Source organism: Phalacrocorax aristotelis, chromosome 20, assembly GCF_949628215.1.
Source record: "Phalacrocorax aristotelis chromosome 20, bGulAri2.1, whole genome shotgun sequence".
NCBI classification, from domain to species: Eukaryota; Metazoa; Chordata; class Aves; order Suliformes; family Phalacrocoracidae; genus Phalacrocorax; species Phalacrocorax aristotelis.
In genome coordinates this window covers 5,059,452-5,086,462 of record NC_134295.1, presented here as the reverse complement: position 1 = coordinate 5,086,462, position 27,011 = coordinate 5,059,452, and the positions used below count along the sequence as shown (strand labels likewise).

General features: G+C 50.0%; 2 protein-coding genes across 42 annotated transcripts in view; both read left to right on the top strand.

Moving 5' to 3' along the window:
• Positions 1-21,484, top strand: part of NCMAP (non-compact myelin associated protein) — a 28,644-nt gene extending 7,160 nt beyond the window's left edge. For 3 of the 29 annotated variants that reach the window (XM_075114623.1, XM_075114615.1, XM_075114616.1), the window contains 3 exons: positions 16,788-16,882; positions 17,010-17,094; positions 17,601-19,585. In XM_075114623.1, coding sequence (XP_074970724.1) covers positions 16,798-16,882; positions 17,010-17,094; positions 17,601-17,736 — 306 coding nt within the window. In that variant the 5' untranslated portion in view covers positions 16,788-16,797 and the 3' untranslated portion in view covers positions 17,737-19,585. Of the gene's footprint in view, positions 1-1,851; positions 3,536-4,482; positions 4,542-4,568; positions 4,929-5,103; positions 5,152-7,128; positions 7,342-9,701; positions 9,898-10,196; positions 10,678-12,349; positions 12,639-12,686; positions 14,148-16,787; positions 16,883-17,009; positions 17,095-17,600; positions 19,586-20,896 lie in introns of those variants that run through there. The other 26 variants (XR_012663775.1, XR_012663773.1, XM_075114613.1 and 23 more) reach the window with 24 other exon arrangements.
• Positions 21,485-23,037: 1,553 nt separating this feature from the next.
• Positions 23,038-27,011, top strand: part of SRRM1 (serine and arginine repetitive matrix 1) — an 18,960-nt gene continuing 14,986 nt past the window's right edge. For 9 of the 13 annotated variants that reach the window (XM_075114604.1, XM_075114606.1, XM_075114603.1 and 6 more), the window contains exons 1-2: positions 23,039-23,180; positions 25,745-25,834. In XM_075114604.1, coding sequence (XP_074970705.1) covers positions 23,160-23,180; positions 25,745-25,834 — 111 coding nt within the window. In that variant the 5' untranslated portion in view covers positions 23,039-23,159. Of the gene's footprint in view, positions 23,181-25,744; positions 25,835-27,011 lie in introns of all 13 variants that reach the window. The other 4 variants (XR_012663771.1, XR_012663770.1, XR_012663769.1 and 1 more) reach the window with 1 other exon arrangement.

Below are 27,011 nucleotides of genomic sequence, written 5' to 3'. Positions count from 1 at the left end.
CCTGTGGCGACATGGCACCCCAGAGAGAATTGAGTCAGACAATGGGACTCATTTCCGAAATAGCCTCATAGACACCTGGGCCAAAGAGCACGGCATTGAGTGGGTGTATCACATCCCCTATCACGCACCAGCCTCTGGGAAAATTGAAAGGTACAATGGACTGTTAAAAACCACACTGAGAGCAATGGGGGGTGGGACATTCAAGCACTGGGATACACATTTAGCAAAAGCCACGTGGTTAGTCAACACGAGGGGATCTGCCAACCGAGCTGGCCCTGCCCAGTCAGAAATCCTACATACTGTGGAAGGGGATAGAGTCCCTGTAGTGCACACAAAAAGTATGCTGGGCAAAACAGTCTGGGTTCTTCCTGCCTCTGGCAAAGGCAAACCCATTCGTGGGATTGTTTTTGCTCGAGGACCTGGGTGCACTTGGTGGGTGATGCGGGAGGATGGAGAAATCCGATGTGTGCCTCAAGGGGATTTGATTTTGGGTGAAAACAGTCAATGAACTGAATGGCACAATGTGAACTGTTATATAATATTGTGTGTCACCTCTGTGTTGTATCAATGATATCAGAGTACGAGCCTCCAAACCCATGGAAGATCAACTATGAAACAAGCCGTGCAGCAGTGATGGAACGATGACTGACTCGGTATGCAGCAACCCAACGCCACACACCATCTCTCCCACCCGGAAAGACTGATACAACAGATGGAGCCCAGAGTCATGGACTGCGTGAACTCAATGGACATTTTAATGGACATTTTACAGGGAAGATCCATGAACTAAGGGAATGATGTCTGTGTATTATGTTAAAGGATGGGAAGGGGAGGGGTGGTGGTTGGTACGGTTGTATTGCATCATATGGGACCTGGGCATGGTGTAAGTGGTATGGAATAAGGGGTGGAGAATGTGCTGGTTTTGGCTGAGAAGGGGTTAATTCTCCTCACTGTGGGGGTCAGCTACCTTTCCAGCTTCCCGCGCTCTGCCGCGTGGCGTGGCAGGGGGGGCTGGGAGGGGCAGGGCCATGGTGGGGGTGGCTGACCCCGACTGGCCAATGGCAGGTTCATTCCATACCATGTGACACCATGACCAGTATATTGAGGGGGGGCAGTGGCAGCGCGCCGGCGGCGCGGCGTCGGGTCGGCGGGCGGCGAGCGGCTGCGGCGCGTGCAGTTTGTTTCGGCGGTTCGTTCCCCCTCTCCCCTCCCTTCCCCCCTCCCCCGGGGCTTTGCGCCTCTCGTTGTTCTCCTTTACATTGCATTTCTACTGTTGTTTCTTTTAATTTTCATTATTAAACTGTTCTTATCCCAACCCACGAGCGTTACCCTTCTGATTCTCTCCCCCATCTACCGGTGGGGGAGTGAGCGAGCGACTGTGTGGGGCTGAGCTGCCGCTAAACCACGACACTTTCCTTCATGGCTGCAAAGGAAATGCTGTGATTTAAACACTAGAAAGAAATATCCCTGTGAATGCTGAAACATACTTTAAGTTTTGTGATTTTTTGTTTTTTAAAATGAGCTTTTGATTTTTGGAGCTGGTTCCTGATTTCTCTTTCTTCCATTTGCTTATCTAACCCCAGTTACAAGCTGGAGAAGTTCTGGTCCTCCCTTTGAAGGCTTAATTTACAAGTGGACAAGGAAGGTACCTGCTTGCCAGCTTCTGTCAGGAGTAGGTTCTCCAGCTTTGAAAACATTTCAAGTGTGAGATGAAATCTTTTGCCCTCTAGGTCTTTCTTTTCACCTTTCCCTCCAGCAGACCCAGCAGCAACAGGCTGCTATTCCCTCTCCAAGCCCTGCCTCTCTCCACCAGTGGTTCATTAATGAGCTCGTTTGCTTTAGCAATGCTTTGTCAGTGAAATGCTCAGAAATGTGCCGGTGCTGGGGTTCTGCCGAGGCTGCGATACCCGCGCTCCACGCTGCAGAGACCCGTGGGTTTAGAGCAGTTGGCATGAGTTTTGTCCTCCAGGCTACTGGAAGTGAAAGGCTCCCATGTCTGGGGGTGAGAAGAGTGTGGTCCGGGAGGAAGCTCAGTCCCATGGAGCTGCAGAGGCTGCTGATGTGGAGGAACGGAGCAGCCGATGGAGCGTGCCCGCGGGGAGGATGCTGGGGAGCGGTGCGGGGTTCAGTGAGAAGCTGCCCGCTGTCATTGCGTGAAGGTGTGTGGGGGACCTGCAGCAATCCTGACTTCTCTGCCCCAGCTGGCACAAAGCGAGCATTTGAAACTCATTTTGCCGGGAGCCCCAGCTTTCCTAGAGCTGTCCCCAAAGAGAAGTTGTAAATGTAGTAGAAAATCTTGGATCTATGCTCGTGTCACTGGTTGTCTCGTATCAAACTCGAGCAAAACTCCAGGTCGAGGATGCCAGCCCAGACGCCCCCCGGGCTTTGCTGCCCCCCTGACACAGCGGAGACAGGCAGGAGCGGAAGAGTTTCCCTGCAGTGGCACATTACAAACCCGGCAGCACGCGGAAATCCCTTCTCATGAGTGCATTAGGGGAAACACGCAGATAACCTGATCTCGTTACACATCCCAGTTATAGCTGATTAAAGGTTACTCGTAAAAGTCTTGAAAAGAAGTTAGGAAGTTGTTGCGCAGCGCACAGTCTGTGCCAGCTCAAGCAAGGTCTGGTCTGAGGATTCACAGGTTTAAATCACCAAAAAGCAATAATTTATAGATTCATTTACAGCCAAACCTTCACTCGTGTCAGTCATCAATGGAAGCTGGGTAGCCAGGACTGATGTACTCTGGTCCTCCCAGTAAACCCACTGCAAATGTTTATGGACTGCTGCGGAGCGCCCTGTCGCTGCCCTCCCCGGCGGAGGCAGGATTGTGTAACGGGCAGGTTTCATCCATATTTTCAGGTTTCTTTGTAACTGAGGTTGGTGGTGTTAGTTCTGGTTGCAGATGGGGAAGCTGAGATGCAGGATGGGGTGGGGAAAGTCGTCTGCACAGCAGCTCAACAACCATAAACCAGGAATCGAGCCCAGAGCGAGGGCTGCAGGCTTGTTAAGGTGGTTTCCTGGTTTCTGGTGGGAGCAGCGTCAGGCCCCAGGCAGGGGACAGATCCCTTTTATAAGTGTGATTTCCACTTGCAAAATGCAAACAGGGACTGCGGTCACATGCTGCTTCCCCGCTCATTAGTGGGAAATGCAGAATTAAGCCAACTAAGTGCAGGTTAAAGGCAAGGATTCCCTTCCAGTTTGATCCTACTAACAAGTATCAAAAGCCACTTATTTGGGCTTTGGGAGGGTTGTGTTGGGGATTCTTCTCTGAAAGTGCCTGGAAGACTTTTGGGCGTTGGAAGTCCTGCGAAGTCAGGCTGTTTCTCAAGGCTCTGAGGATCTTGCCGGGAGCCCAGCAGGGCCTGACCAGGTGCTGCCTGCCCCCATGGAACCCCTCGGCGTAAGGAACCGAAACCCAGCGGCACCGGGAACAGGATGTGCAGGACTCTTTCAAGGAGGATTGGATTCGGGCTCTTCAGGAGGCATCAGGTGCTCTCGTAGTTGCGCACTCGGCGCTCTGAGCCGGCTGCAGGTGCGGGGTAACTTCACGCTTCTCATGGCGGAGCCGGGCTGGGGCGGTGGGTTTGTGTCTTAACCTGCTCAACTTCGGCTTCTGTTTGCTGGAGTCAGCCCCTTCTCCCGCTTCTTTCCTTCCCTCCCTCCCTCCAGCCCCCCACCCCGCCGGGAGCAGGTTGTGGGGTGCAATCCAGGGCTCTGCCCGTGTTCCCCCCTTCCCTCCCTGCGGGGGAGACCCGCAGCCGCGGCGGGGCGAGCAGGGCCGGGGAGGCGCTACCGGGCTGGGGCACCCCGGGGGGAACCCCCTGTGGCGGCTGGGCTCCCTACCGGCTCCCCCCGGGGCTCCCAGCCGGTACCGGCTCCCCCCGAGCACCCCCCGGGGCTCCCAGCCGGTACCGGCTCCCCTCGAGCACCCCCCGGGGCTCCCAGCCGGTACCGGCTCCCCTCGAGCACCCCCCGGGGCTCCCAGCCGGTACCGGCTCCCCTCGAGCACCCCCCGGGGCTCCCAGCCGGTACCGGCACCCCCCGAGCACCCCCCGGGGCTCCCAGCCGGTACCGGCTCCCCCCGAGCACCCCCCGGGGCTCCCAGCCGGTACCGGCTCCCCTCGAGCACCCCCCGGGGCTCCCAGCCGGTACCGGCTCCCCACGAGCACCCCCCGGGGCTCCCAGCCGGTACCGGCTCCCCCCGAGCACCCCCCGGGGCTCCCAGCCGGTACCGGCTCCCCCCGAGCACCCCCCGGGGCTCCCAGCCGGTACCGGCTCCCCCCGAGCACCCCCCGGGGCTCCCAGCCGGTACCGGCTCCCCCCGGGGCCCCCGGGGCTCCCAGCCGGTACCGGCCCCCCGGGGCCCCCCGGGCCGGCGGGGAGGGCAGCGGGGCGGGGGGAGCCGCCGCCGCTGCGGGGAGGCCCGGCGCGGTGCTGAGCTCCCGCAGCATCCCCCGGCGAGGAGCCGCGGCTGGGCGGGCAGGGCCGGCGGGGCGCTGGGGCCGGGATCGGTGCAACCCGAACTTCTCCGCTCCAAGGTACGTTCTGCGGCCGGCGGAAGGGCTCTGCGGGGTCGTTGCGGCGGGGCTGCTCCGGGTTTATGTGCAAGCGATCGTACGCGCTACGGCAAATGCTACGCGCAGCGCAGCTCTGCATCGGTAACTCTAAGGCAGGAGAAATACAGAGCAGGCGGCGTCGGACGACTTTCTGCTAAACCGCTGCTTTAGCAGTTGCTTCATTTATTAGAAACCTTTAAGGTAGAGGGACTGGAACCGAGCTGGCGCGTTCCTTCCTCCCCAGGGAGAAGTTTGCACGTCTGCTTGAAAGATTATTCCATCATAGCAGCGTCCTTTCATCACTGTGGATGGGCTGAATCCCTCGTGCTGACTTATTCAACCCCAGCAGGGCAAATAAGGGTTTTTTTGGTAGGTTTTGGTTTTTTTTTTTCCAGTTGGGGTTTGTTGTTTTTTTTTTTTTTTTTTTTTTAAATCTGCTGAGCGGCACGCTAGAAAGGGCTGGCAGACTAATGTTTAACGTGAAAAGAACTAGAAAGCTTGGAGCATTGTGTTACAGTTCGCCGAGTGTCTCCAGCACAGAACAAAACTATACTGCTTTCGTTATTTGGGAACGTGCTGAAGTTGCTGACAGGTTTGAACTGCGATTTCTGGTTTTTCATGGTAATTAATGTACTTAATGCCCCAGGAAGTCCTCGCTAAGGGAAGCCTAGTAGTTTGTAAACAAATTTCACTAATGTGGTGTAATTTCACAGTGTGCTGGATGGAGTGTTTGGCCAGGAGGGTTTGATTTAGTGATTAGAAACCAGAAGACAAAGGCAGTGCAGCAATCGGTGACTTCACGGCCCTGTAAGAACTATTGTCTTGCTGTGTGGGACGGGTAGCTGGGCTCTGGATGCCAGGTTTAGACACTGAGGGCTTGCCAAGAGCCTTGAACAGTTCCGATGGAGGATAGGGTGTAAGTGTGAAGTATCGCTCTGCCTACGTGTTTGTCTACACAGCGTTCTTGGAAGAGGGGAATGTGCTGCATCGATTCAACAAGTTTGCATATTCAGTACTTTAAGAAACCTGGCGACTGCCTTCGCCCTGCTGTTTGTGAAGTGAAAGGAGCTGCATTTCTATATGGCATACAGAATTCTCTCTCTATTCTTTAATACAGAAAAACTTGAAGGATATGAAAGTTGCGGAGGGTCTTACTACAGTGTTGAGATTTGCGTTTTTCTGGTAGATGAACAGCTTGAATTGCAGAAGTTCCAGTCCGGTAGCTGGGCAGCACATGTGTGAACTGCAGGCAGAGGATGACGGTCCTAAAACCCCAGTCCAGCACTGGCAGTAGGCTTGGCTCCTCTTTGGCAGTCATTCAAGAAGGTTCCGGCCCAGCCCTGCTGCTGCAAGCGTGACTTCTATTAGTTACACTAAATTATTCTTCTTACTTATGGCAATAAACTGTGAATCAGTCAGGATTTAGTGCGCAAAGGAGCTGGAGGAGCCCGTGATACGCCAAGTGCCTACAGTGGTCTCAGATCAGCAGCTGCTGTGCTCACGGGGTAAATCCATCAATGCTGAACACCCTGCGGGGTGCTGAGGTCTGCCCAAAGCAGCCCCCGTTCCCCAGGGTGACACCTCACACGCTGGGATCTCGTGTCCTTGTGCCAGGCGGGGATCAGCCTCGCCAAAGAGCGGCTGTGTTAGGAGGGGGAGTTAGCCTTGACCTGCCCTATTGCTGGCCACGTGGGAGGGGATGACCGTGCTGCTTTTGTTGGGAGTCACAGAAATCGGGCAATGCAGCCAAAACCTGTAGTGTGCATCAAGCTTCTTGCAGGGAGAGATGATACAAGGCATGAATGAAGATCACAGAGGAGGAAAGCATGAAAAAAAAAAGCGCTGCTGGGATGTCTGAGTCATCTGGTTTCCCACTGACATACATAGCTTAATGTTTGCACAAGCACCTCCATGGAGCAACAAAGTTATAACCTAATTCCAGGGGCCCTGGAGTCACGGCGCTTCCTCGCCGTCAGCTGCTCAGGGCCAGCGACCAGGTCGGGATCCCCTCGCCCAGCTACGGGGCTGATGGTGCCGTTGGCTCAAGTGCCAGGCTGGGTGAGCGGGCAGAGGAAAGGGGCTCTGCCTTTATCACGTCCCCCCATTTGGATGGAGACAGCCCCCCGGGACCAAACACGCACCTGGATTCATCCTACCCAACATCAGTAGCTAATCACTCAGCTGCAAAGAAAGGTGATTTTTGGTGGGATTTGGCAGTGCTCAGGCTGAGGAGGGTGAGAGGAGCCCATGGATCATCGCAGCAGCACTGGGGGACTTAGGCAGCCCGTCATCTGCGGGGCCGAGCCGAAGCACCGCAGCCTTGTGTGCTGCACAGCTGTTTTGTGCTTCTGCTCAGAGCAGAAAAGAAACCCAAATAATTACTTGGAAAGATAAAGTTTCCTGTTTACTTATTAGTCTGTAATGGAAGCCTCAAAACTCTTGACCTAGCAAATGTGCTTGTCTTCAGAAAAGAAAAATGAACACCCATCTGCCAGCAAACAGGAGTGTGTTGATTCACGTGCTACGGTTTGTGCTAATAAATGCTGAGAGCCATTCTCTGACATGAGAGGCAGCTCAGGGTGTGAACTCACTCCAGCCTGCTCTGGGTCGCAGTGCGAGCCGCTGGTGTTTGCTCTGTCCCGTGGGAATCTCGGTATAAGGTAAATCCAGAAGTAGCTGTTGCCATCTCTCTGCCTCCGCCGGACACAGCGCGGGGTGCCTGAAGGCTCATCTGGGCCCGCCTTCCTCCTCGGATTTATTCCTGGCATCTACATGTCATTGGGTAAGTGACTTACCCACAGGCAAAGAAGGGTTTGGAGACCAGAAGGGGCTGGCCAGGGAGGCGTGCGATGGCATGGGAACTGGGAGAAGTGGTTTGCCAGCCGGGGATTCCAGTCCTGGTTTGGGGAAATCATTCACAAACGATACCACGCTCCAGCCACGGCTGGGTTTGGCTGGGAAGGAAGGTGGAGGATAAGCTGTAGATTTCAGTGCGTTTGACTTACGCGTCTCCCCTCTTTTTTTTTTTTTGCTTGTTATTGTCCTTATGAGACTTTGTTTGCACCAGGTAACTCCTTTTTGCTTCTCTCGTCACAAGTGGCTGATGGTATTTTAGCAGCTCTTTGTCCTGTGAGACAAGGTCCCCGTACGTCTAGACAAAGCACAGGATGTTTTTACTGCGTTTCTCCTCTTCTCGTTGGGCTGGGCTGTTCTTGAGAGGTCACTGATACCTGGGGCAGGCGAGGTTGCATGTATATGATATGGTTATATGAATAGCTTTCGGTATCTCTAAAAACCTCCTTGTTCTTCACTGTCAGAACCACCACGGAAAGCTGCTTTGCTGCACGCATGTAACCCGGCCAACCCTTTACAGGGATGCAAACTGGCCAGCCAAGATGTAAAAACTCCCTGAACGCTGGGAGACTTTGGGATTGGATCTGATTCCAGATCTGCAGGCCACAGCAGGAACCCAGATCTGCCCTGTGCTACTGATGTTAATTAATTTCATGCTGTTCTCCAGCTGGTTACGATGCTTTGACATTGTTTTTGTGGTTTCTATCAGTCTTGTTCCAGTAACACAAAACGGGCCATCGAGTTCCCCTTCTCTGAGTGGCCCGTGAGAGCTGGGCTGGTGTGCCATCTGTCCCGCGGTGCTTCGCCGTGGCAAGCCGCTGCCTGGCGTGGCGGCCGCAGGGCACCAGCTCATGGGGGCAGCGGCTGCACTGGGCAGCTTGTTCCCAGTATTCCCAAGCCCATCCTCACCCCGCTTGGGCTCCTCTCCCCAACCATTTCCTCTTCATCTCTGGGCTCTCCAGATGCCTGGCTGATGCGTGAGGGCCTCCTGAGTGTTCCTGTTCTGCCCGGTCTCACTGTGAACAAGTGCCACCCTGGCTACAGATACTGAGTAGTGACCAGGGTGGACCAGTGATGGCTGGGCCGTGTCCTCGGCTCGGTGGAGACTTGTGCTCGTAGGGGAGCGTAGCTGCAACGCCTGTTGTTTTGCGGCAAAGTTTCAACGAGCAAAGAGAAATCAGGGGTTTGAGCTGGAAGTGGTGGGATGTTTTCTTTCTCTAAGTGTCTGTAGTTACAAACTCCTTTTGAAGTTACGTGTATTGAAAACTTTGGCCCTAAATGAAACCAATCTCTTCTGTGCTGTGATTCCTTTTCCAGACCACAATCCCTTGGTTTTTCTTCGGTTTTTTTTATTTCCTCCTTTCTAATTGGGAGCGATTTGGGATCTTCCATTTAATACTGGACTTTCAGACAGATGCCTGCTTCTGACCTTTAAATAACAGGGTTAATGCTGCAGTTCCCAGGCTCAGAGTTTGTCCTAATCCCTTCTCTCCTGCTTTGGGGCATTTATGGGTTGTGCCCAGAATAAAACAGATGCCCTGATGGAAAATCCAGGTGTGAGAGGATTTTTACAACAGTGTAACCTCCTAAACTGCTCCACCCTTTCAGTAAATGGCCGATTCAGCAAGGTCCAGAGCCTGGTCATCATTTCTGCCCAAGCATAACTGAATCTGGAATGTTTTTTAAACTCTTTTCTCTAGGAATCTGAAAAGGTGTAGGGAGTTTCCCAAAGATACTGCTGACAAGCTGAAAGGAGTCCTGCAGTATCACGGCCTTTCCTGGAGCGTTATGTGCACAAAGCAGGGTTGACTTTCCACTGCAAGAACAGAAGCAGACCGTCCTCAAGGGCAAGCTGCTTTTTTTGTGTGGTTTATTTGTCCAAATCCACTGAGTTTGCCACCAACATGTGCTTTGCTGGGACTTTGAACGGCGGAGACAAATGGTTGGGTAGTGTGATTTGAGGGATGTGTGACACGACGCCACCGACCGCTGCCAGGCTCAAACCGCGGGTTCAGCTCAGATTAATTTTCTTGCTTTCCGTTCGAGTGCACACGTTGATGGTTTCCAAAATTTGTCACCTTGACTCTCATTCGCCCTCCCCCATGAGACATTCATGCCTTGAGACTCACAGAGGTGCCTGGAGGCATTTTTTTTTTCTTCTTTCTGAATCAGTTTTGGCAGGGTAATATTTAACTGCTAACTGCACACCCTTCCCCCCTGCGCCCCCGCCTGAGTGCTCCCAGGAGCACGCACGGTGTGGGGAACCCGATCAGCGTGCAGTCTGTAGAGCCACATTATTGCAAGCAAAGGGTCCGGACTGGGTCATGCTTGCGGAGCCCATGTGGGCTTTGGGCTCCCATGAGGCTTTGCACCTGCTGCCACGGTCACTGCTCTTTGTGCATGAGTGTGGGTGGGATTTTCTTTGCCCATTGCTGTGGTGAGTCTTGCAATCTGTGAGACTGCGGTTTTCATTCCCAAATCAGAGGTTAGTCATGCTGCCGGGCACTGGTGGGAGCTGCTGCTCGGAAATACGGTTCTACTAATACCTCTGTGCACAGAAGGGGCTTCCAGCTCCTGCTGAGCCCAGATGAGCTGGGAATCAGCCTCAGGCTTTGTCTGTACTATGAATTGGCTGTCGCCCATGTCCCTCATGTTGATTTTCCTGGCTGAACTGTGTGCGTGTGAGCCGCCTCTAGCACATAAGCAGCATTTCTGGGATGCGGTGGTGTATCTGTACCAATGTGCTGTGAAATGTAATACAGAAGTTCGCCCGATCCCTTCCAGAAAGCACTTACTGCCCAGGGGCTGTGTCCCAGGTTTCCAGACGTGCAGCCACACTGGCAGAGCTACCGAATCTGTGCAGCGATGACTGACGTGGAGGATGGCCACATACCAAGGGACAGAAAGCCCTCGATCTCTGCTCGGACAAAACCTTCTGGTGGAAGGGCACATCTGAGGAAAAAAATGATGCCTGGTCTTGACACAGTGCGGAGAACTGTGAGCTAGCTCCGGCTCCGAAGGAGCCACACATCACTCGCGTGTCGTGCTGCTCTGTTAGAAGAGGCTTTCCTGATTGCAGGGGCAAAATGAGAGACACTGACACTGCCTGAGCCTTGGAGACCAACTCATGAAGCTGGAAATCGATGTGCTCAGCCCGGGCGTGATTTTGCCTTAAGTCTTGAGACGTGGTTCTGTGTTGTTGGAAAGTAAGGGCTCCTAAAAGGCTGAGCAGTGTATTGCACCTTTCCCTTTTCGTTATAATAAGGTGGGTCCCGTGAGAGTTCTTATTTGCTGCCTCTTGATTACACCACCCATAGTTGGTTAATTTAACATCTCGTGTGTGTACAGTCATGAGTTAAAAATGTAGAATAAGAGCCTTCGAATAATAATTTAAAAAGCTGCCAACAAAAGAAAACCTCTAGCATTCCTTTCAGGAATAAGCTACAAAATTGCTCCCAGGTCTCTCTTGATATTTGATATATCACCTGTGCATCGCGTGTAAATGGCAGTTTTGTTTTAAAATGTTATTCCATTTCCTCTTAAATGAATCACTTCAGATCTAAATAATGAAGTAGCTCTGTCTTCTGCAAATGCAACCATTGGACCAAATGATTTATTGTAAATGCCTTTTAAAGAGTCTTACTATATAATCACAGCACATTAAACAGAACGTTGGGTTTTGGATGATGTAGTAGTTTAAAATTTCATGTTTGTTCAGCATTTCTGGATGGAGGGGGTTTTAGGCATCCCAACTTCCACAGGTCTGCCTGAAAACTTAGACAAGTAGTAAAGCGTGCCGGGGGCCAGGAAGGGAAACCCCAGACAAGCATCCAGAGCTAGTGGGAAGCTCTAGATGACACATATGATATTTGTCAGTGAAAGAGAGGGAGTTGGGGTGTTTAAAAATTTAACAAGAGGCACCTGAGCTCAACCTGACGGGCCCCGCTGAGTGGTTCTGTAACCCAGCGGAGGTTGCATTTGAGCACTGCAAGCTTTGAGCAGCAGGAACTTCACCGGTGCGGTGGTGGCATGGCGGGGTTTTTCCATTTGAAGTTCAAATGCTGGTTGTACCATCCATTTCTCAAGCGTCTAAGCGAGCGTGGTGATCCGAGTGTGCCTTAGATCCTGGCCTGTAACCAGTGGGAAAATACCTCTGGCTTGTTCTGGTTCCATATCACGGCTTGTCTGCACAGTCTTACCCTGAAGGATCTAGAGTGTTTTCATGATGTGAATGCACTTTGCTGAGCATGGTGGAGTCACTGCAGTTCCCATGAATAAGTGCATTCACACGGAGGGAGAGGAGAACTGTGTGTGGCCCAGCGTTTTAAGGCAAAAAATTAGAATTGGGAAATCTGCAGTTCACAGTCTGGTTTAGACATTGCTCCTGGGCAAGTCAATGACAAAGTCTATCTGGTTCATATTTCCAGACACGGCTTTTGAAACGAGGACATTCCTTCCTGGGGACCTGTCTTCATTTCCTCAGTCCTTGTCAGCTGCATGAGCTGAGGGTTTTTAGTCCCTCTCAAGATATAAGCCACACGGGTAGAATTACTGTTGGTTTTTTTTTTTTCCTCGGTGCCGCTGCGGCACAGTAGAGTTGCCTGCAGTTTGTGTAACTTTGTCTTGGCAAGGAAATGAAATGCTTTTACTATGTGTTTTAACAACGGCTAAACCTGGAGACCTCATGTCAGAACCTGAGACAAATGCTTATATAAAGGTGCTGGTCTGAGATCAGGACACGTACTAATACACAGGCGCCATACAGAGCGTGGTTGTTTGCCTGAGGCCACATTTATGCCTTAGCTCCTGCGAGACAGTTTGAACTCGGGGCTTTTTTTTCCTTCTTCCTCCCTCTTTAGAGCCTCGCAAGGTAAATTCAGGCATATTGAGGTCTCACTGAAACACACTGTTTTTATTATTACTTTCTGAAATTACAGTTTGCCTCAAAGCTCCAGTGATGTTCCTGGCTCTCATGGCTCACGATGGTGCTGGAAGGTGAGTGCGGGAGCACGTGGTGCACTGCTGCGAGGCTGGTCGGATCGATGGTGGGCTGCTTTGCCAGTTTACGGGGAGCTGAAGCTGCGTTTGTGACCCTCAGATATAAGCCTGCTTCCTTGCCGGACCGTGCCATGAATGCTCAGCCGATTCCCCCGCTGCTGGCAATGGGAACAATGAATCGCGCAGGCTCAAACCACTCCGCGTTCGCTGTGATTAGACGAGGTAAACCTCGCTGCAAAGACAGGGAAGGTCAGGCTGCTTGGGCGGAGGCAGGAGCAGAGCTGAAACACCCATCCCCTTCCTCTGGGGATTGCGCCCAAGCTGCGTCCTTGCTCTTGAGCCCCGTTTCTTTTAAGAAGGGAGAAAAACTCCAGACTTACTGAGCCCGAATGGTTTGTGCTGAGCCTCAATCAGACGTGCCTTAGCACAAAGCTCCTTTGGAGCGGTGGGAGGGTGGATGTGGATGGGTGCTGGCTCCGCAGCCTCTTCTTTCACAGGATAAAGGGTGGTGATGGGTCTGTAGTGTGGGATTCTTGCAGGAGAGAATGAATCTGAGAGTCAATCGACTGTCAGGACATCTACCTCTCATGGTAGGAAGTCCTTCCCTCCTTAGTTAATAGGATCTGACTGCCTCTTGGGCTTCTTCGATGACATCTTGGCATTTTTAAAATTGGAATTAATGCTTTATACCTCTGATAATTTGCTTCCCCTCACGCAGCTCCAGCAGCCTGGTAGTGTTCACTTAAGTTCAGCTCTCAGTAGCCTTTTGATCGAGTAAAATGTTTCTCACTTGGCACCGCTCATTTACACCTGCGAGAGGTCCCGAGGGAAGAGAATAGCCCAAATTCCAGTCTGTTTCTAAATATTCTAGAGAATAGTCCCTTTCCTAGCAGCTGTCATGGACAGTATACTGAGAAAGAAAACCAGAAATCAAGTGAACCAGTGCTGGGTTTTGTTGTCCCATTCCTTAGTGGGTTTTGTGATTTAAGACCCTGCCCTGTTGACGTTTCTGGGAAGGGAATCAAGCCCCAGAGCAGCAGAGCTGGCAGCCAGTGCCCTTCCCTAGACCTGGGTAAGTAAGGAGCGAAAAATCACCTGTTGTTCAGCCTGTGTTTGGCTACAATATAAGATGAAAACACTGTCTGTACAGCAGTGCAGCTGAAGGGATGAATTCTCTAATTGAGCTTCTGGATCAAAACTAGTATATGTTACTGCTGGAGAAGCAATAGCGGACCTGTGTCTGGTTGAAAGCCTGCAACACAGCTTGATGCAAAGACCACCTTTTTCTGGGCAGCAAAGCACTGAATTTGTGTGTCCTTCCTAACCAGCACCTGCCTTCCCTGGCAGGCAGTTGGCTCTCCCGCAAAAAAACCCTAACAAACCCCTCTGTTCCCTGTAACACCCCTCTCCTGTAATTGCCAGGTGCTGCAGGAGCCGCTTGACAGATGAGCTCTGATCCCCATCTCGCCGTAAATGAGAACAGCCATTCAGCTTGAAATTCGGCAGGGTAGGGGGAGGCAGGAAGGCTGGATAAATGGGGGCATTGCTACCGCTTGCCAAAACAACCTACACGCTGTATCTGCAAAGGTGTTTTAAATGGAAACGTGCCCAAAGCTTAACTTCATGGAAACGTCTCCAGCTCCATAATATGGGGATGCAAAAATAACCAGCAGTGTGTGCCCCCACCCCCAATCTTGAGAACTACGGGTGAATTAGCGCCTCTCAAAACCCAGGCAGGTGTGTGTGCACAGGGGGAAGCGCATGCCGTGCGTCATAAAGAAAGAATGTCCTGTATCAAAGTCCATTTCTTCTCCCCTGCTATATAGCTCGTATTGAGCACTCTTAATTTTCCAAATGTTTTTCTAAAAGGAGTAGGATCCAGCCTGCAATACCCCGAAACTGGTAAGTTCCCATGGATTTCACTGGACTTTGCTGGGTCCTTGAGTCTTGCAGCACAGGCTTGGTCAGGCGTAACCCTGCTGATTCATGGGTGAGGAATGGAGCGGAGACTTGCTGTAGGTAAAACAGCAGAACTAAGGACTGGTCCCTCCCGCCCTGGCCTGAGACACAGACCTTGGACCTCTTTACGTGCTACACAATGCAGAAGGAAAAAAAGATTTGATGCATTTTTCAAACTGCATCTTAGATTGTTACACCCTGTTGGATAAACTAATCCTTTCTGTAAACAGGTGGTTTCACTGACAACAATAAAAATTCTTTGGTTATAGGTGACTCATGCACAAATAGCTCACCATTACCAAGGTGGTTTGAACCAGATGGAAGTTAGTATGAATAGCACATGGCTTAATATCGGAATATTCCGCCTTCTTTATTTGGGATTTTTATTTTAGTAGCCAGAGGAGGCAAAAAAACCACTTCTGTAAATCTGGAATTTGTGCTCTCCTAGTCAGGAGCAACGAGGGAAAAGTTGGACGTGGCTTTTCCGGAATTATGTCCATGGTCAAACTACTTGCTCAGCTTTCCCCAGCCTGCAGTGTGAGGGAGAGGAGAATCTCTTCAGCCTCTGCTTGTCAATGATACGACCTTCATCAGCATGGTTTCACATGGGTGGGTGGGGAAGCTGATGGGGACAGCGCTCTTACCCGAGCTTCGGTGCCTCTCACAGGTTCCTCCAAAGCGCGTGTAAATCCTTTCGCTGTGCAGTAAGGCTTCCCGCTGTGCCATTTTGCCAATACAATAAGGCTGGGCAAGCCCTAAACACAAAATACTTCTTTCAGCGTGGAAAGATCTATGACTACAGTTGATGATCATGTTGCTGAATTAACTTGGCCTTGGCTACACAAAGGAATCATTCAGTCAGAGGAGAATGACCCAGTTACAGATTCAAGACAGAGTTATTTTTGGCTTTCTAAAGAAAAAAACCCCAACCTTCTTCACTTAAGAGGATCAAAGTATTTGATGAATCGACCTCGCAATTCTGATCCTTCATACCCAGGCAGACATTGACTGTTTCCCTTCCTGCTGGTTACAGATCTCTCTCATTCCTCATGAATCCATTAGTGGAGCCTCCCAAGTACACATCATGTGCTGACTCAGCTACCGGCCTCCCCGCCCCGAAACAACACCTGCCTGTCAGGAGCAATCACAGCTGCATCCTCTTGCCTCCCAAAACTGTACCCTGCCACTACACGCCTTTTATTTGATGGACGTTACTTTGCAGAAACCTTTAGGAAAGCCTCGACAAGGGGGAAGGGAGGCTGCCTTTCCCATTGGCACGTCTCTTTATTACTGGCTGATTTCTATCCACTCAGTAATTTTCTGGCTATTCTGTATCTTGTGCTGTGTAAAATCAAAGCTGCTAAGAGCACGCCACAGCTCCACAGCACCTCAATGGAGTATAACAGAGTAGAGCGGAGTCCCGGCTGGTGAATGTGCTGGGCAGCATCTGAACCGGTAAACTCAATTCCAGCATCAGGTGTTGGAGAATAATTTAATTTTCAATGGATATTTGAGGGTACCAGCTCTCTGAAGCCGGGAGCTGAAATGGTTTCAGAGGTCTGTTTGAAGTGGTATTCACACCCTTCTCAGACTGAAGGAGTCTTTTAATGGCTAAGGTTACTAGTCACATTTAGAAAACATTTGGAAAACACTTTAAAAAAATCAGTAAACATACAGACTGCTCTTTCTAGATCTACAGTTTTATCCTACCAAAATGCAGGAGCAGGCGTATTTTCAGCTATCCACGGGCAGGGTTGTCCTCTTGCCATAATAGACCTGAAATGACACTGGCGTGAGTGAGGTGCTGCTCTGAACTCCCGTCAGCCTTCTGTCACAGTCACCCTGCAATATTTTCCTTCTGTCATGGGATAGTGTTGTTTGCCATGTAACTTTTGGAGCTTTCAGTTCGGGGGTTAAATGGTTTTTCTTCTCCATGGTAGATGAATGAAGCTACTTTAAATTCCATTCTGTGAAGTTTTTAAACCTTTCTGTGCCGACGTTTTTCCCGTCCTTAAGGACATATTACTCTCCGCGCTTACTTGCTCAGTGATCTGAATCTCAACCTGAAATGATAACCTGAAATCTAAAGCATTTAAAAATATTATTGCTGTTATACAAGTTCTGGACAAGTATATATAGGTAAAAATGCATTATTGTGTTCCTGTCTTATTTTATCCTATTGATACCGAGCAGCGTCTATTGAAAGGCGAATTGCTCAAGACTAGCTCGTAGCAAAATTTCCATTGACTTCAGCAGGGTCAGATTTTCACCACCAAGAAAATATTAAGAGCCCCAGTTGAGTGAGCCTGCACTTAGTGAGCCCTGACTCTTTAATGGGTTGTTGCCTAATTGTCCGTGAATTGCGCCATCAAATTTTGGTTAATATTTTATGAACTGACTCTTTTTTTTCTTCTGTAGCCAAACGAAGATGACGACAGTCGCACCACTGATCAATAATACTCAGTTCTCAGTAAATGTGACCACAACGTCTCAGGAACAAAGCCTCTATCAAAGTAAGAAACGTAGTGGGGTGTGGCTTTTCCTCTTTTTTAAGTGGACCTTGAATTTTGCAAACTTCAAACAGTACAACGGCGACTTTTTAAATACGACGTTTTTTTTCCCTTTCTGCTTCCCTGCTAGGTTCTGGAGCAATAGTTGCTGCCATCGTAGTAGGAGTGATTATTATTTTTACCGTGGTTCTGCTCATATTGAAAGCATATAACAGGTATGTGGCCAAGTTCTATACTTTACTAAGGTGAGACAAGGTGAACAAAAAATCAGTGTGAGGTGTGCTCTCACCTAACGCACCATTTCAGTATTGCTGAAAATTTCGGGGAGAATCTAAACTATGACGTGCTTGATTGAAGTGTCCTGAATCTCACCCTCAGCGTCCTGTGATGGAATCGCGAGGAAGCAGGAGGTTCTTGATGGAGGATGCTTAATGGAAGCTCTTTTTAGGGATTCCTGTTGACATAGGAAAGGTCTGCTGTGTGCATCAGGGCTGCCAGAGAGGAGCTTGAGCTCTCGCTTTTCGGGGCATTGGGTTGGACTTTCACGCTCTAGAAGCACTGACTTGCCATTTAGTATCTTTGGGATGAAATCCTGCCTTGTATTGACCTTTCAGCAGCTGCTGGATGTAACCTGCTTCCGCGGGCGCCCTCCCAGTACCTACCGTGGGAGAGCCCACAACACGTGCCAGCTTGGGTGACTCTTTCATTTTTACCTTTACAGACGCATGAGAGTGAAGCGGGAGCTGGAACCCAAAAGCACAACAACGCCACCAGCTTTAGGGCAGAACAGCAAGAGCATGTCCCAGCACCCTACAGTGACTTTCATACCCGTGGATATCCACATGCAGAACAGATAACTGGGAAGACTTGTCCTCCCTGTGAGAGAAGAGAGCTGGAATCTTAGTTACGTGGATCTGGGACGCCTCAGCAAAGCGATGCTGCATTTGGAATACCAACGAGCTGTTATTTTGTCTATAGATTGTAATTAATCCTGCTTTCTCTCTTTGGGAGGAAAAATAAAAGCTCTGGATACTTTTTGTATGACTGAAATCAACTCGTGGAGGCACAGAACTAATGAGAATCGCATTGAGCCTTCTTACGGAGCTCTGCGTGTGGAGAGACGGAATAAACCAAGCGTTGAATTCGCTGGAAGAAAAGCTGCACACTCATATTTTGTGGAGCTTTTGCTTACTCAGACAGTTTGATATTTTTTTTTCTCTTCAGTAATGGCTGATGCTAAACAGGAAGAAGAGTTTGGACATGCAAGTTACAACTCAGGCTGAACCTGGGTTTGTTACGATTTACATGTAACAGGTTTGTAGTCTATTTTGTACATAATAGCTAGTACAAGAAGTATCGGAATTGTATTTATCTTTACTCATCTTTCATGTTTCTAATGCCATAGATATGGTTGTAGACAAAAGAGAAAAAGCTACTTTTTATTTTCAAGTATTTTTAAAATATTTCTATAAACTTGGTGACCTGTCTGTTCCCAAATGACCTCAATGGCTAAGGGTTTTCACTCTCACACCAGGAATGGCCTTAGGTTCGTTACTGGAGTTACGTTAGAATGGTTTGTCTTACACAGAATCTAAGAAGTTCTTGAACTGAAAAAGTAAACATGGCAAGGCGGCGTGAAGCAAGCCAGGCCTTACACAGCTACTTTGGTACAACTCACATCCGCAAACACTTCGTCCTCTGACGCAGACTAGGCTTGAACTATTTTTAGACTTTTTTTCTTCTAGAAAGTAATGGAAAGTGATGTTGTTTTGCACATGTGATGATTGTGGGTGTACAGTAATGCAACAAAGACATTCCCAAGAGTTCTGGCAGCCCACTGAGTGCGAACGCACAGCAGCGGTGTCAGACAGCCGGTGGCTGAAGCATGCGTATCAAAGCAGCCCTGAAACGCTGGCTGACAGACAGATGGGAAGGGTTAGGAAGAAACTGAGGCGTTAAACTCTGTTTTAAACAGGGTTAAACGTGAGGCTCTGAGAAACAGCTCCACTCTTAAATTTTATGGACCCGCTCACTTGAGGGGCTGGACGGAGCGTGAAGCGAATACAGCCATAATGTTGCAGTCTGGATTTATCACAGAATCCCAGACTGGCGGGGGCTGGAAGGGCCCTCGGGAGCTCACCCCGTCCCACCCCCTGCTGGGGCAGGCACCCCCAGAGCAGGGGCACAGGGCCGCGTCCAGGCGGGTTTGGAATATCGATAACTTATCGCTTGCGTGTGTTGCACTGAGACGCTGCTGCGGTGAGCTCTAAGCTGCCGTGGCCATTAGAGGGCTCCAGCCTGTTCGTAGACCTCAGTAAAACTGTTAGCAGGGTATTTTAACTCCTTTTTAGGAGCTGTAGAGAAAGAAGTTACTGTTGTCTAACTGAACGGAACACAGAGCCTCCAGCTTTAAAGCTCTTTGGCCTGCAGCGGTTCACCTGCTGCTCTTCCCAACACCGTCACCAATAGTTACAGCTCTAAATCACGCGGTGCCAAAACAAAGCTGACCGATTCTTGGAGTAAAGCGATGGAGGACTGGAGTGATAAGCTGATATATTTTTCCCAAGATGTGAATGCAACTCTTGAACAGCTTATTTTTACTGACTGGTATTTTTGTGAAGAAACTAAATTCAATTACTTTGCAACTGTTTTTGTATGAAACTGGAGCACAGTTTGAATTCCAAACTAAATATTAAGACAGCTGTTTGTGAAGTTTCTAAATCTTGTTGTAAATATTTTACTTATCCTAGCTCTCTAGCTTATTTTTTGTGGCAGGAATGATTGATATAATCATTCAGAAGGGATGGCAGGTGCCAATTTAATTTTTTTCTAAAAATGTAAAGGAGCTGGCCTCCTGTTCCTATCTCTGCACAGCTGAGGATGTTTTCTGAGCATGTTCCACTCTATCAAAATCTCTAGAAAAGATAAGCCCCATCTTACTGTTATTTCTTAGCGTTACCAGCCAGACCTACGGCTAGCAAATTTTGTTTACTTTCCATTTACAGACTTTCAAAACAATGTTGTTTTTCACTGAAGCAGAATAAGTAATACTTCTGTAAGCAATTCTAGATTAGTAGAATTACTATCATTGGCAGGAGAATTACTGCCTTGACCACACTAGCATTGCTCAATCTGAAAAATTCAAAGCGTGCTGTTTTACCAGTAAAATTTGCCTTATATTGGCACAGCCTGGGAGGCCCCCACCATCCAGTCTGACCCGTCAGCAAAATCCAGAGTTTATGCTGACCAAGCGAAATCATCTTCTTCAGAAACAAACAAAATCACTGTATTTCCACCACACCACCACTATAATGCTTGTGTAATTTGCTGTGGATTTAACAGTTTTCCAGGAACAATCCCACGCTGTCCTTGTCCTGTAATAGTAGCTGCTTCGGCGCTGATTCGCCCTGCCCTGTCTAGGCACCTGGCTTCTGCTTTCAAACCCCCAGCTTTTGAAAAACCTCCCCTTTAGCTGCCTTTGCAGCCAGACTTGCCATCAGGTAAACCTGCTAAAAAAAAAAACCCACAAGTGAAAGCTGATATTGCAAATTGGTCTAGCAAAGAAACCCCAGACCATGTAAGCCTTCGGAGAGACCAGGCATTAACTGATTCACACAAACTCATCAGAGATTATCCACGAAGCTCTGCAAATTAATACACAGTCGAACCCTTAGTGGCACAGCGCCTCAGAGGGCCTTTTTGCTCAGCAATGCGATACAAGCAACCTTTCTACTGCTTTACTCTGTTCTTTAGTTAAATTTCTCTCTTTACAAGACATTCAGCGGTGACAATGAGCACGTTTCATGTGCAGGTCGAGTAATGAAACATCCCTAAAAATTCCTTCTAAGGGCATACTTCATCGGTGGTCTGCAGTGGGTCTCACAAGAATTAGTTTTTTTTCATGCTCCTGACAGTCTTCTAGAATTTATGGCTTCAGAAGGTTGGATCCTTCAGGCTTGCAGTTGGCACTTCACTGCCACAAGTGCACTTGTAAAATGTTTAAATTTTCACTTCTAGGTGAGTCCTGTTTCCCAAAACTTCTGCAAGGCAGATCTCACCCCTTCTGGATCCACCACCCACCTTATTCCAGCAGAGAGCGTGGAGCTCCACCTAGCGTCTTCCTCCCACCCGTATGAGTTGCATACGAGGTTGCAACTCATGTTTCTCAACAGACAAAAACCATAAAGTAATTCCAGGTTTAGTTGCCAGCTTTACTAAGTTTCAGACACTACCTGCACCCCCAGCCCAGTCCTCCTTCCCCTCACTCCACGGTGCCGGGAATGTGAACACTGTCCCAGGTTTGGCTGTGCAGAACGCAGAGGTATGATCGTTGGAAGCCTAAGCAGATAAAGCACATTCTTTGGGTCTTTTCCCGAGTACCGTAACCAATTTATTTTCCTAAAAGACATCTGTAAAACCATGTGTCTCTGACATGTGACACTACTGACTGCTGAGAAAACAGGAAGCAGCTGTTGAGCTTGAAGTATAATCTAACTTTAACTAAAGGACCCTATTATCTCCTTTCTAAAGATAAAGGGTAGACGAGTTTCTTTCAGATATACCCCAGGGCTGTTACTTTCGGTAAATTTGTATTAACCCTGGTGACCATGGCTTTGCTCTTCCTTCCTCTCATGCGTCTTTCAGCCAGTAATGCACCACAGGCAAGTCTCACCTGCCCCGGACAGCTCCAGTTTGTCATTCGGTGGGGTGGAGGGCCATAGAATCATAGAGTGGCCTGAGCCGGAAAGGACCCACAAGGATCATCAAGTCCTGCTCCTGTCCCTGCACAGGACACCCCAGACTCACACTGTGTCTCTGAAAGCCTTGTCCAAGTGCTTCTTGACTAGTGCCAGACTAGTGCCGTGATGCCTCCCAGGGGAGCCTGTTCCAGGGCTCCACCACCCTCTGGGGGAAGAATCACAGAATGGTTTGGGTTGGGAGGGACCTTTGGAGCCCATCCAGTCCAACCCCCCACAGTGAGCAGGGACACCTTCAGCTAGATCAGGTTGCTCAGAGCCCCGTCCAGCCTGACCTTGGATGTCTCTGGGGACGGGGCATCGACCACCTCTCCGGGCAACCTGTGCCAGCGCTTCACCACCCTCGCTGTCAAAAATGTCTTCCTTACATCCAGTCTAAATCTCCTCTCATTTAAAACCATCACCCCTTGTCCTGTCAGAGCAGGCCTTGCTAAAAAGGTCGCCCCCATCCTTCCTATAGTCCCCCTTTAAGTACTTGAAGGCCGCAATAAGGTCTCCTACAGCCTTCTCCAGGCTGAACAACCCCCAACTCTCACAGCCTGTTCCCGCAGCAGAGGGGCTCCAGCCCTCGGAGCATTTTTGTGGCCTCCTCTGGACACGCTGCAACAGCTCCGTGTCCTTCCTGAGCTGAGGGCTCCAGAGCTGGAGGCAGCGCTGCAGGGGGGGTCTCCCCCGTGAAAGAGCCTTTCCTAATGCCCAGCCTAACCCTCCCCTGGCACAGCTCCCTGCCATTCCCTCGGGCCCTGTCGCTGGTCACCTGAGAGAAGCGACCAGCGCCTGCCCCTCCTCCCCCGCCCCCGTGAGGCGGGTGCCGACAGCTCCCAGGGCCAGACCCCTCGTAACGACTTGCAGCAGGGTAACGACACGCACCCCTTCGCCTTTACGGACCGGGCGGGGGGGTGAGCGCGCACCGCCCTGCGGCACCCACACGCGAGGCGAGCGCTGCGGGGCCGAAATGACGCGGGCACAGACACCCGCCATGGCGGTGCCGGCCCCGGTGGGGCCCTGCGGGGCGCCGTCGGCCCCGGGACCCCCGCTCTGCCCGGGAAGGACCCGCGCTGGCGGGAGGGGACAGTTCCCGAGGCCGCGGCCCGCTGACACCGAGAGCGGCCGTTACGGCTGTTACCCCCCAGCCCACGCGCTGAGAGGCCTTGAGGTCACCTGACCAGCGCCACGGGCCGCCCCGCCCAACGCCAACATCTCGCGAGAGAAGGATTCCCCTCCCGCCCCGCGCGCCGTGAAAGGACGTCTTACAGTCGCCATCACCCCCCACCCCACAGCTGAACGTCGCGCTTTCTAATTGGCCGTCCTCCGCGCGCGCACCGACCCTCCGCGGCCGCCGCCGCCAATCGGCAAGTGCCGAAGAGCCTTCGCAAAGAGCTCGGCTCCGCCCCTTCCCTCTCCCCACCCCTCCCCTTCCCGCCGCGCGCAGGCGCGGTGAGGGCGCCGGGGGGGCTCGCGGCGCGCGCGGTGCACGCCGGGACGGCAGCGCGCTGCGACCAGGAGGAGGCGGAGGAGGCAAGATGGACGCGGGGTTCTTCCGCGTAAGTGCCGGCCTCAGGGGAGGGCCGGGCGGGCGGGGAAGGCGGCAGGGAAGCCCCGGCGGGGGACGCGTGGTCGAGCTGGGCCGCTGCAGGGCTCGCCGCCGCCGCGAGAGAAGCCGCTGGCGCCGCCGTTGCCCCCCCTCCCCCCCGCCCCCGCCCTGCGCAGGCTCCTGTGAGGAGCCACCGCGAAGAAAATGGCGGCGGGAAGGAGGCCGGTGCGGCTTGGCCCATCCGCGGGGCCGCGGCGCTGCCCCGCAGGGAGGGGAGTGGGCGGGACGGTACGGGGGCTCGCCGCCCCCAGGCCCCGGCTCGCTGGAGGGGCCGGCGGCTCCGTGGGCTTGGAGGAGGCGCTCGCCCGTAACGCGGGCTCCGTCGCCGCCCCCGAGGGCCGCGTTCGGTGCCGCCGGCTCCTGCATTAGGCCTCGGGGTGGCTGGGCCTCTGCTCCCGCCGCGCCGGGGCCTGCCCTGCGCAGGCTTGCGTGAGGGCTGCCCGCACAGCAGGTGAGGGCCTCCGACGGCCCTCGGAGGCGAGGAAGTGGGGGGGGAAAAGGCCGAGGGGCTGGTGGGAGGCGAGCGGGATGTTGCAGCGGAATGCACTTCAGTGTCCACGTTCAAAGCGAATAAACAAAACTTCCCTTTTTTACGTTATGGTTTATTTTTAGGTTGGCATTTGTTTTGTTAATCATTGAATTTTTCTTCTCTATTCTTACAACTGTGCTGTATTTTCTGCAGACTATTAAACAGTAACCTATCTACGTTATGCATCGTTAAAGCCTTTTCTCACGTTAATTAGAATGAAACTATTTTGGGAGGATTCCTTGACGATTTTGAAAACCAACTTAATTTTCCAAGATTCATTCACCTGTTCAGCCCCGTTATTTTATATTCCTGCAACTAGGAGGCTTTTAAAACAGGAGGGCACACATAATGCTCCACTTAATTCAATTTTCTGTTAATGTAGTAGCCTGAGAAAAATAATTACAAGTTAAATCTACGCTTCTTCTATCTAATGCAATTGTTAAAAAGTGTACAAATAAAGTAGTTGTAATTGACAGCAAAATGTCTGGGACTGAAAACCCTGTATTAGACTTCTAATATTCTTTTAAACTGGCCTGTGAAAGGTGACTGTTAATGAAAACAAAGACAGTGTGACACTGAAACGGGGCTGAAAACAGTGTTCTGGTCTAGTTTTAGACTGGGTTCAGGAGAAACCAAAGTCCGTGTGGAAGTTACAGAAGTGCAGCAGAGTAGCTGTTTGGATTCACCTTATAAAGAAAGCTGCTATTGATAGTTCTTTACATTTCTGTAAAGTTGTCAGTGCAAACTATTTTGCCTATGTCTTGAAATTCCTGTGATACTGTGCTGTGTGTCTTGTTTGGTTACCCTTGCTGCTTGCCATGTGTTACAAACAGGCTAAGAAAAAATTCATTCTGTTTTGCTTTTGGGTTGTGAAAGACGGAATTAAAAAATTTATAGAACATTAAATTCTTGAGTGATCTGACATGTATTGCCTTTACTGCTGATGTGTAAGCCACACAGAAGACTGCAAATATTATAGAGTTTTAAACAGACTTAATCCTGGTAAGTGCCTGTGCCACAATCATTCTTTAGGAGTCCTGTGTTCCAGAACAGCAAATGGGAATGTTAATAGTTTGTTCCCTTCCAATATCTGATTACTTTATAACGTGTTACCTTGCTAATACAAGGTGCTTTCTGATCAAATTAAGTGGTTAGGTTACCTTAGAATTGAGCTTTTTCTTATTATCTTTTGGTTCCTTAGCAGCTTATATTATTGCTGGTACTTAACCACATCTTCTGTGCATAGGAAATTGCATGTACTAAATTCCTGTGTTTTCCATCAGTCAGGCTGGTTTCCTGATTCACTTCACCTGTGAACTGTGGGTTTGTTTTGAATCATTAACCGATCATCAGTATTTGGATACGGTTCTGTACCCACTCTTGTTCATGTGTGGTTCTCTACTTTTGTGCAAGTAAATTTTCCAGAGCTGGACTTTCAAACCATTCAATTCCAAATGAATTAACCTATAGTTTCTGTTCATGAAAGTGGAACGAGTTGGTGAACTTTAACGGAGCATGATCAATAAAATAGTATTCTTTGTACTCTTGCTGGCTCCGTGTTGGCTGATTTGCTTCAGAGAAGTTTATCCAAAGGTTTCACAGATGTCAGCAAAAACAAATATGACATTTTTGTTCTTGGACAAAGAGCTTATTCCTTCTGAGGAGTTTGTGTATTCCAGTGTAAGTCATAGCAGTTTGGTACTACTTTTAAATTTGTTAGCAGTGTGCCAGGGAGATGATGTGATTAAGATGTTACTGTAGAGCTCAGGAGCCTGCTTACCCCTAAATCACCAGCAGTAGATGAAGACTAGAGTATTAAAATTGAAAGGCACCTGAAAAGGCTTATTTCACCTGAAAAGGCTTATTTGCTTACAGAATGGTATGGCTGGTGTTGCTGTGCACTGTCCAGTGCAAACATGTAAGAAATGAACGCTTGAAGATAGTTGAATGTCATACAGACTAAAAATTTTATTTCCTGTGTTTAGGGAACAAGTGCAGAACAGGACAATCGCTTCAGCAACAAGCAGAAGAAGCTGTTGAAGCAGTTGAAATTTGCAGAATGCTTAGAAAAGAAGGTAAGTTGATTAGGATTAGATAGGAAGTAAGACACATGAATTAAAGATGATTTTCAGTGGCATAATTGGGTATCAGATGGTACATACAACAACATGAGGAATGTCTTCTCTAAAACCATACTGGGGGTTATCTGGAATGTCTACTTGAGCATCGGAGATACAGTACTAATATACATGATCTAGTTATAGTACTAAATATCACCAGTAGGCTTTTATGTAAAATACAGTTTCAAAAGAAGTCCTATTTCCAAGAAATGTTAAGTAATTTAGAATTCTAGGCATCCTTAAATGTTGCCCCCAAACCCTCTTTTTTGGGGTGGTGGTTGGGACTTTTTGGTTGTTGTTTCAGGTTTTCTAGAATAATGTGTTAGGAATGTATACTGGTTATCTTGCAGGTGAAGGTGAAGTTACTGTAGTGATGGTCTCTAGGGCAGTGGAGAGAGGCTGTGAGAGAGCTGCAGAAAACTCAGTGTAGAATTCCTTGCCTAGATGCAGTTATTTGCCCTGTGAAAGCCTTTACCTGTTGATTGTTAGGGAGGGTGCATTCCTCAGGTGGGTGTTTGTGACGCAACCAGGGTAGCTGCTGTCAGTAGATAGCTATTTAGTAAAAGTTTTATTTCAAAGCATGGAGCTGGTGCTTCATGAGGCTTTATCGTCCCTAATCTGGCAGGCAAGCAACCGATGAAGCTGCTGAGAGAATTCTGGTAGAAGACCCAGCAAAGCTGAGTGCAGAGCTCTTGTTGGGAGGGTCTGTTGAGACAGGCTGAGAGAGTTGGGGTTGTTCAGCCTGGAGAAGGCTGTAGGAGACCTTATTGCAGCCTTCAAGTACTTAAAGGGGGACTATAGGAAGGATGGGGGCGACCTTTTTAGCAAGGCCTGCTCTGACAGGACAAGGGGTGATGGTTTTAAATGAGAGGAGATTTAGACTGGATGTAAGGAAGACATTTTTGACAGCGAGGGTGGTGAAGCGCTGGCACAGGTTGCCCGGAGAGGTGGTCGATGCCCCGTCCCCAGAGACATCCAAGGTCAGGCTGGACGGGGCTCTGAGCAACCTGATCTAGCTGAAGGTGTCCCTGCTCACTGTGGGGGGTTGGACTGGATGGGCTCTAAAGGTCCCTCCCAACCCAAACCATTCTATGATTCTCTGATTTGTTTTTGTAAATTACAAAAACTGATT